General features: G+C 40.9%; 1 protein-coding gene across 2 annotated transcripts; it reads left to right on the top strand.

The window, feature by feature from the left end:
* Window positions 1–944: 944 nt before the first annotated feature.
* Window positions 945–9,519, top strand: LOC311494613 (specifically androgen-regulated gene protein). Of its 2 annotated transcripts, none has more exons than XM_084553741.1 (4): window positions 945–1,255; window positions 4,921–5,103; window positions 5,586–5,748; window positions 5,849–9,519. In XM_084553741.1, exons 2-4 carry the CDS (start codon window positions 4,999–5,001, stop codon window positions 7,351–7,353), a joined length of 1,773 nt encoding a protein of 590 aa, XP_084409867.1. In that variant the 5' UTR covers window positions 945–1,255; window positions 4,921–4,998; the 3' UTR covers window positions 7,354–9,519. The 2 variants fall into 2 exon arrangements, with proteins under 2 accessions (XP_084409867.1, XP_084409866.1); XM_084553740.1 differs by having other exon boundaries at window positions 945–1,312.
* The last annotated feature ends 588 nt before the right edge of the window (window positions 9,520–10,107 follow it).

Below are 10,107 nucleotides of genomic sequence, written 5' to 3'. Positions count from 1 at the left end.
AAGTCACGTGTTGCTTTTATCCGATTTGTTTTATTCTTTCTTTTCTGACAGTCATGCGTCAATAGGGCTGAGAAGTGTCGTTGGAATGTATTTGTATATTCAAAGGATTTAAAATTGGTACACATTTTGCTGGCAGAGTTTCAATAAGTTTATTGTGTAACCTGAAATCACATTTGAATCGTGTCCTAATATTGATACATATCTTTGATCTGACAGGTGGTGTAGAAAAAAATGCACTCTTTATACTGCGGCGTCAGAGTTCCTCACTGAAAACACCAACAGAAGGACAGATAAGATGATGATATTTACACATCTGTCACAAATGACAACAGATGTTTACTGTTGTTGATGGCTGAGAATGATGAGCAGATAGTTCTTCTAACTCCAACATGCAGACTTGCCATTAAACACTCATGTTGAATCCACCGCTTTTATCTCAACAGCTTTGGATGGATTCCTAGGAAATATTGTACAAACGCTAATTGTTCCCAGAGGATAGATCCTACTACAATCCTCTATGATTAGCTTACTTTCCTTTTGGCACCAACAAGAAATTATGTTTGTGGAGTGAAATATCAACAACTGTTGCTATTTAAATTCCAAAGGGATAAATTCCTGGCCAATACTGTAGCTAAACCTTCTCTGTAACGCCACCATGAGGTTGGCATGTTGACATTTTTACTTTTTTATTTCCGTCTTACTTTTCATTTGGTAATTTTATCGCTTAAAAATGTAATTTTGTCCATCAGTTTCGTTCATAGCGAAATGGCTGCCAAATACACAATTCATTCAGCCTTAGCTCTATGCTACTGTTGGCATGGTAACATGCTAAACTGTGATAGCAGGAATTACCTGCTAAAATCCACACGCTAGCATCAGTGTTTGTTAGCATTTACTTTAAAGCACCTCTGTATTTTTGGAAATAACTTTAATATGTAGTTAATGACTTATTTAAGATGACTGTCATATATTTGTTTTTTTGTTGTCGGTTTTTTCTACACAAAATAAATAAAAAATATGTTTCTTTCGTGTCATTCTATTGGCTCCTCCTGAAAACCGTCTCGGTCAGCCGCTCGCTGATTGGCCACACTCACCAACCTATCCGGAAGTTAATTACCTCACCTACCTGTCTGCCGCTGAAAGATTCTCCCACCTGTTCTCTCGGTCAGTAGTCGTTGCACAGTTTTACTTGCAGGAACAGAGCAGCTCACGGACGAGTGAGGTGCACCGCTGCCATGGACTGACATCTGAAAAGGTGACTTTTCATTCGGACGACTGTACAACTTAACACCTCATTTCGGTAACATCTCCGGTGAGTTATCAGGAAGTTACTCTCTCGGGGAATTGAAGCATGTTTAATCCAGAGGAGTCACGAGTAATAAAGAAGAAGTTGTTTACTAAACGTTAAAAAGCTGTGCTTTTCTGCAAATGTTATACTAATTAATTACACCAGATTAACTTTTTGTTTATTTAATTGTTTCATGCAGTCGATGGGTTTTGACATTTCCTGCCTCAGAGTAAGCCAAGTATTGCTTAATAAGATGGAGAGACCGGTAAAATACTCCCACAATGTTCCCTCATATATCCAGGGATACTAATCATTTCCATGCCCCGTGAAAGCTTACAGTTCAAACATTGATCATAAGCGTTTAATCATTGAATGTTTGGTGGATTAGTGAATACACATCGAGTCAGAGAGAATACAAATATTTGCTCATACATGTCGATAACAGTCATTTCATTGGGACAAGCTAAACATTAATGAAATGTTTCTGTTCACTCTTGCAGAAGGTTGCACAACATAATGTTCGTTGTGAACTTTTGTTTACTTTTAATCATTAAACCAGTTCAGACTGACAGGTCGCCCTTGAATACATACTTGACATTGTTGGACCCTCTTTTTTCTTTTTTCTTTTTTCTCCAGCACACTGTAATTTGTCATCTATAAATGAGGAACCCTGGGTGTGTAATGAGTCTGGCTCACAAACTGTGCAGCTGTTCTCACATTAAAGACTTGGAGCCGTCCTCCCCTTTTAAAGTTGTAAAGTGTCTGATGTGCTCAGTTGTAGTTCAACGCCCAGTCACATCAGAGCGCTTGGTTGAATTTAAGAGTTCTCTCTTGGAAGCAAGTAAAGTGACATTCCTGTCACTATTAATTCCTGACTCAGCTTAGGGTGTATTGAGCTCCGCCACCACCGCCTTTCCAGGTATGTTGCACGTTTTAGAGGTGTTGGCCGCTCAGGTTTGAACGTTTCTCTCGGTCTGCTGATCAGGACGGCCTAATGGGAGGAGGAGTAATTAGCAGCTATTACAGCTTTCACTGAGAGGCCAGCGTGTGTTTTGTCAACCAGTTTTTGTTTCCAGCAAACATATGTGAATGTGGGTGTTGGTAATCAGGTTTGTTCCCAACTGTCTTCGCTGAGTTGTCATGCCAACAGGTCAAAAGTCATTGTCCCGTGTCACTGGTTTCCAGTCTGAAATGCATCACAAGCTATACCTGAAGGGTCATTTATGGAATTTATGGAAAAATCCTCTTTTCAAGCCATATTTTTATGTGATTTAAATATATTGTGTTTATTTATTTTTTTAATGATCTTTAAGAGAAAATTAAGTCTCACATTCTTTATTCTATGGCAGCAGCCAGCCTCATCCTTTCATGATGTAAAAGAGATTTTATGGAGCTGATCTGAACTATAAAATCAGAATTTATGAGGCAATCAAAGGGACAAAAAAAAAAAAAAGATCTCATGCTTTTTGAGTTATTTATTGATGTCAAATACTGGATTTTACCTATTAAGGGCTCAAAAAATCCTTCAATAGAACAGTCTGAGGAGTAGACCTCTCATTTACTGTAGTGTATCCATGTTTATTATGAAAGATTTTAAAAACAGATTTAAAATCTATTATATTAAAATTTTCATCAGGCATCAAAAACATTTCTGTTTTTCGTACTCTATTACTACTCGATTTTACTACTTTATTATTTCTAAAAAACAGTATCCATTTGATTGAGAAATACTAAATCATGTATGTATTAATTCATTTTTTGGCATTCATTTTATTTTGTGTCGAAATATTTACAATGCCTGCTGCGGCAGAAAATTGACAACATGACCTGTTCTTGCGCCAGCCCTCACTGACGTTTTGCTCATTATTAAAACTCAACTGAATTCATCTGTTTTTGCGGAACGTGCCAGCAGTCAGTTAGAATGAACTTCTCAGAATCTGTTTTCATGTTGTCTATCAAACATAACCACATTTCTCTGACTGAGACACATGCTGTTGAACTGAAAGACTCTGACTTGACTTCAGCAGAACCTCCTGTCCAGTAATTTAACATTTTACAATGTAGCTGAAACTATATGGTATGATATGATAAGCTCCCTTGTTCCGTCATATTGGAAGCTAATTTCTGGACAGACAGACACCAGCTTGTAAAGGGAAGCTTAAATTCTCTTGTTCTAATATGTTTAATCAAATGTTCCCAAAGATAAGAGAACAGTGAAGTTAAAAGTTTTGCACTTTTTTTTTTATTAACACATCTTAATCTGACGGAGCAGCTGCAGCTATGTGATGAATTAGTCATATAACAGGTTGTAAAGGTTGTTTTTAGAGAATACTGCAGTACTGTCTGACCTATTTAGACTAGATCCACTGCAGAGTTTTAACCTGAGCAGATTAGATACAGTACTTTTTCAGTCGTTCATTCATTGTAAATGGTATTTGCTGTTGGCACTCACTAATGCATTTTAAACACTTAAAACAGAAAGCAAAGATTTACTTTCTCTTTTGCTTTGGCCTTCTTTAAGCTGCATTTTCACTATCTTCTAGATTAATCTCCTGCCCTGTTTGTTTCTAAATCAGCCGTCTATTTGTGAAGAATTTCAATCCCCATCTTTGTGCTGCTTCAGCAGATCAGGGTTACTACCCTTTCTATTTTTTCATTGGCATGCTTTCCTCGTGCCTGTTTTGCCCGTGGTAATACGCACGGCATAATAGGTAGGACACTCAAGAGCGCACTGCAGCGCCGCAGTGTAACCCGGCGTATCAACATTCCTTACGCAGATTTTACGCAATGTGAAGAATGTCAAACATAATAATTGAAATACCAATTAATAAATGGTGGTTTGAGCGTGAACTTGCTTGTGCGGTTGTGATCCTGCATGCGATGGTTTCTAATTAAGAAAGCAGGTTCCTACAGCTATTAATGCTAAAAGAAAATACGCATATTGAAGTTAATGCTCTGTTCAAGACTGCAACTAATCATTATTTTTAATATAGATTATTAGTCGATTATTTTTCCCTTGACCTAACAGTTTATATAATTTTCAGAGAATTATGACATGATGAATGAATGATGATGATATCCAGTATATTGTTATATCTTCACATTTGAGAAGCCAAAAACAAGAAATATCCTGCATTTGTAACTTTTGACCTCTAAGATTAAAAATAACAAACTTTAATGTAAAATAAATTGCAAGTAATTAATTGAAAAATGAATAAAGACAACAGATGAAGGAATATTGAAGATTTAACTTGAGCAGGGAGCAATATCTATGACAGACGTCTCATTTCACGGCTATTCACCATCATGTTAATGAATTCATTTCAATTCAGGCCATGTCTTGTGTGCAGTTCAGTGTTTACTAGTTTAATCATCGTTTTTGTTTAATGACTCAATTAGCATAACTCTTGTTACATTAATAAGACAGCTTTTGCATTATGAGGATCATTTAACTATCAGCTGTAATCTGTGGGATTCATTTATCACCTTAATGGAAAGATGCTGTTTTGTTTGCTAATGTTTAGTTTCAAACCGAAGGCTGGCTCTCACTTGTTGTAGGAGCTCATTCTTTGCAAGACTTGTTAGGTTTCTTAGAGAAATCATTCATCTAGATTCCCTCCTTGACCTTTCAGATTCTTCCTCCCTGAGATCTACACAACCCTAAAAGGACTGCGGAGCGCAAGTCCGGCCCTTGGCGTTTTCCCCGTGCAATGCCGAAGAGTAAAACGTGGCCAGGCGGCGTTGCCATGGAATCCTCGAGCAATGTGGACAGTGCAGGAAGCTGCGACAGTGTGATCAGCATGAACTCTGGCTATGTGAGTGCTGCTGCAGATCCCCCCACCTCAGTCGCCTGTCCCGGGGACTTTTTTGTGGTTTTGTGGAGTAGACATGCCTTTGAGAATACTTCTTTCTTTAGTTGGAAATGGGAAATAAAGAACAGAGACTTGGCGTCAGGTTGTAATGACCTCTGCATGCAAGTTTACAGTGAGTGGGTTAAATGAGCGATAAGAGGAAGTAAATCTTTATGAGGGGAAAAACCCATGTTCCAGTGTGAAGCTGTGAAATTAGCTGAAGAGGGGAGAAGATCTCATACTGTTCTGAGGCACCTGTAGACATCTGAAATAAATTCTTGTTAATACAAAATGAAAACTAGACAAGGGAGGTGTAATTAGTCTTTGCTTTAGTAACTCTGAATTCTTACTGTTGTGTTTAAATGGAGGACAGTGACTGCAGAGATGAGACATGTTTTCTTTTTTAAACCTGTAATGCATTTCCTATTATTTTATATTGTGAGCAGAGTGAAGACAGTATGGAGTACCTATCGGCAGAGGAGCGGGCTTGTCTAATGTATCTGGAGGAAACAATTGAAGCGCTGGATGTGCAGGAGGACAGCGGTTTATCCAATGATGAACCAGAACTTGGGTCACAGGCGCAAAAAACGGACCAGATGAGAGTAAACGGTACGCTCATGACATGTTTTCTAACTTGTGTGTGTGTGTGTCGTGCATATGCGTCAATGACTGTCATACTAACTGCAGTAATTGTGCTTTTCTTTGTTAGACGTTTCCAGCTTTATGTCTGATGGCACTGGAAGTTGTGACGTGCCTGTCTCACTTACCACCGCTGCATTAGCCACTGATGGCAAACACGTGCATCACGGTCTGAATGAAACCTCTGAGCCACAGTTGACTCCTGCTTTGGAAGCCAACAAGACAGATCTTGAAACAATGGAGCTCATGATTCAGACCAATCCTCCAGCTACTGAATCACATGTTGACAACCCAACCCATCCGTCAGCTGCAAAGACTGAGGGGTTGAGTTCAGCACCAGATGGAGATGGAGAACAGTCCTCTGAGCTTGATGTGGGTGTAATCCCTCCACCCTCAGACTTCATGGATGAACCAGAGTCTACATCAAAGCCAAAGGAAGCAGGAAGGCCTAGCATCAAGCTAGGGCGTACTATTGACTTGGAGCTGCTACGCCAGAGAGCCTCTGCAAAGAAGACTTCAATCAGCTCCATTGTGATTGAAGCGCCTCCAAGAAATCCTTCATCTGACGAGTCTACCTGTTTAAGCCCACCCCTTGTCACCCCAGGTCCCCTAATGAGTCCTCCTCCTGAGGCTGCTGAGCCCAGGAATCCACCCTCTGTGGCTCCGAAGCCCAAGAAGCTTCCTGCCAACATTATCCTAAAGTCACACAAGACTTCAGCTGCTGGCTCCGATGGGAACTCCAGACATTCGGTGCCCACTAGCAGTGATCGCCATGTGTTGGACCCTCAGAAGGTTCGTATTGAGGCCCTCCGAAAGCTTGGTCTGCTTAAAAGCACCGAGACAGATTCAGGCCCTGCCCTGAGTCCGAAACTTTCTCCCAAGTCTAGAAGATCTTGGGCAACTCCTTCTCCTCCAATCAGCCCAGCAACTCCTCACACACCTCCCACAACGCCGTCTGACTCTCAGTTCAGCAGCCCACCTAGAACGTCAGTCTCTACCCAGTCTGTGTCTCCTGCAGCTGTATCAACATCAGCTGATTCCTTTCAGCCTCCTGATATTCTCCCAGCACCTGCTGCTTTCAGTGACCTCACTGGACCTCTGCCTTTGGATAATGAACTGTCCGCTGTCAAAGATGCCACTGTTAATACCCCTCCTCTAACCCCTCCCACCCTAGTTAAGCAGCTAACCCCTCCCAGGGTCATTAATACGAAATCAGCCACCCTGGAGCGCTCCGGCTTGGGTCTAAGCAGTTATATGTCCGGTCAAAACTCCAGTGAGCCCGGACAAGGCGCCAGTGGTGAGCAGAGCATGAATCAGCTGCGTAACAACCGGCCCCGTCCCGCCTCTCTGGGGTGCGGGAAAGAGTTTTCTAATGCTCAAGGAGAGGGTTTGCAGGCTGGCCCTGCCACTAGCAAAACCCTGGACTCACGGAGGTTCCTGAATGCTCCCACAGCCTTCCAGCAGCCTCAGAAACTGCCTCGATCACAAGGCATCAGTGTACTGATCTGCCCTCGGGCAGAAAATGGAGGGAACCGCCGCGAGGCCCTGAAGAAGCTGGGACTGCTCAGAGACTGAGCCTCCTCTTACACTTCATCTAACTGCCACAGACTCCGTTCAGACACTGTATTTAAAGGAATTTACCAGATATTTGTACGTGATGGTTGAAGACGTTACAGGACTTTCAGGAAGCATTTTCAGTTTTATAACATCACATGACTTCAATGCAAATCAGTCATCTACATGTTACATGGATTGTACAGCCATATTTACAGTAGTTTATTTCTCCAAAATATATAAGTCAAGGATTACATAGGGTATATATTGACTGTTTTTTTTTAAATTCAGTTTCACTACCTTAAAGAGGAGGTGATGGACTGCTCTTGTGATCTTGCCGCCTGTTTTCATGTTATTCGTATCAGGGATATCACACTGTGGCTGCTTCTCTTTATAGTTCTCCTTTTAGAAACGTTCAAATGTCACTGACAATAGTACTTTTCACTTCCTACAATCTGTTGGAACGTTTAGTCTGGCTTTGTTTTTTTTCAGGAAGCATTGGTTTTCAGTTGTGTGTATTTATTATGGACTGTGCAGCCTGTTCTGTGTAGCTTGCATCATAATTGGAGGATGTTTATTAAAAAAAATGTCCAGCATTTTAAGAACATACCTTACTGTAGCTTTGAGCACAAACTCACTGATCACTAGTTCGAAGAATCTGAAATATGTGGTTTGCATGGCTGCATAATGACGCACATGTCAAAACTCATAGCTTGTTCCAGAGCGGCCGTGTTTGGAGTCGCTATAGGTCTCTGACTTTCAAACATTATTAAATGGTTTTGGATCACACTCTTTCTTTATAATGACACAAGCTTCTTCACATTTGGAAAATGTTATGTTTGTTTTGCGTTCCTCTGGTATTTACGAAACATCAGCTCCCGTGTGTCACCTCAAATCACAAATTGGGACAAAAGTTTTCTGGCACAGCTTCAGCACCTTTATCTGATGCGATGGTGAGAGAACTGGTGCAACCTGTTCTTTTTACCTGATGGTTTAGACTTTATGGAACGTTTCTTCTGCTCATGATGGCTCATTTACGAGCAGACGTGGCTGTCTGAAAAACATTTTATCACGGCCGCAGGCATTTAGAGACAAATAGATTTGCTCTTTCCTGTAATTTGCCGTTAAGGTCACCTACTGCTGGGAAAATTAGGCTCGATTTGAAAGACATTTCACTGAATCTGTATTTGTATCTGAGTCAGCGGAGAACACTGCAACAGTTATGAGTCAGGTCATTTGTCTGTTTGTGGACGAGACGCAATGCTGGAAGGCTGCCACGTGTACCTGCCAAGTTACAATGTAGTTAGTACAGTTAGTGTGTACTGAAACTGTTGAGTGACTCCTCTCTAACTTTATTAGACATTAATACTAAGGTGTGCTGTCTCTGAATGACTGCATCAACGTATTTGTTTCTTTACCACACCCAAGATATCTTTGCAGCATGAAGTTTTTTCCAGAATCAAATTTGCATGATCTATAAACGGAATAGTTTCTGTTTTTGTGTATATCTTTTGTAAATAAACTCTTGTTCTGTATCTGTCAGGGGTTTTACATGAATGAAGTGGAAAAAGATTTGAATTTTGTTTTGAATATTTTGGATAAAAAGATAAAGCGGGTGAGCGTTATTTGAATAATATGCCCTCAACACTAGTGCAAATTTACTCGTAGGTGATGTATCCGTGGTCCGTGGTCTTCATGGGCGTGCGGCAAACATCCTCTTTCATGGTAGAGTCAGAAGAAGAGGAAGCAGCCGCGTGCTGACAAATGAACACAGGCATCTTTGTGCTCGCTCCGTGGCATGTCGGTATGTGAGCTACCGTTTCACCTGAGAGAAGACCTGACTGACGAGGACTCGGTGACAGCTCCTGTCACTTTCACTGTTACCCCCACAGGTATCGTAGATTAGCTGCTAGAATAATATAGCCTCACAGACTGCACCCATTCCTTAACTAAATTCAGCTTTAATAGGTTGCGTGGAATCTAAAATGGAAACAAACTTTGTTTTTTTTTTATATAATCATTATTCAATAATGTGGCATGATGGCTACACTGTGAACACCTGTTTATAATTCAACCTGCAGAAGAATACAAAGAGTGAGGATACAAGTAGCGTGAGGTGAGAGGGACATCTGTTGATTTTTATTGTGTTTATCAGCTCAGTTAACGGTTGGAGCAGACGTATGTGATGTAGAAGACCATAAAGTTACAATAAAACCTGACTGCCTCAGTCAAAATGTCTGCTTCTCAAAGACATGTAACTTGCATCTGAACATAAATACACCGTGCACATATTTTCAGACTGACTGTCACTAACTCATATAGACACGATCAGCCACAACATTAAAACTACTGATGGGAGAAGTAAATAACATTGACCATCTTGTGACAATACAATGTTCTACTGGGAAACTTTTGGACCTGGCATTCATGTGGATGTTACTTAGACATGTACCACCCACCTAGACCAGACCAGGCATCCCCACCCCATAGCAATGACACTCCTTGATGGCAGCACAAGGTGTTGACCTGGCCTCTAAATTCCCTAGATCCCAAACTCATCAAGTATCTGTGGGATGATCCACAGAGGTCCCTCCCCTCAACACATAGGACCCAAAGGTCCCCACTAACAATATTCTGTTGTCAGACACCACAGGACACCCTCAGAAGGCACATGTCCATTCTCTGACGAGTCACAACTGTTTTGGAGGCACAAGGGAGACCTACACAGTATTAGGAAGCTGGTCATAATGTTATGTCTGATCAGTGTATATCAGT

This window comes from Chelon labrosus (genome assembly GCF_963514085.1).
Source record: "Chelon labrosus genome assembly, chromosome: 10".
Classification (NCBI taxonomy): domain Eukaryota; kingdom Metazoa; phylum Chordata; class Actinopteri; order Mugiliformes; family Mugilidae; genus Chelon; species Chelon labrosus.
The sequence above is the reverse complement of the archived record's forward strand: the minus strand, read 5'-3'. Positions and strand labels throughout refer to the sequence as shown.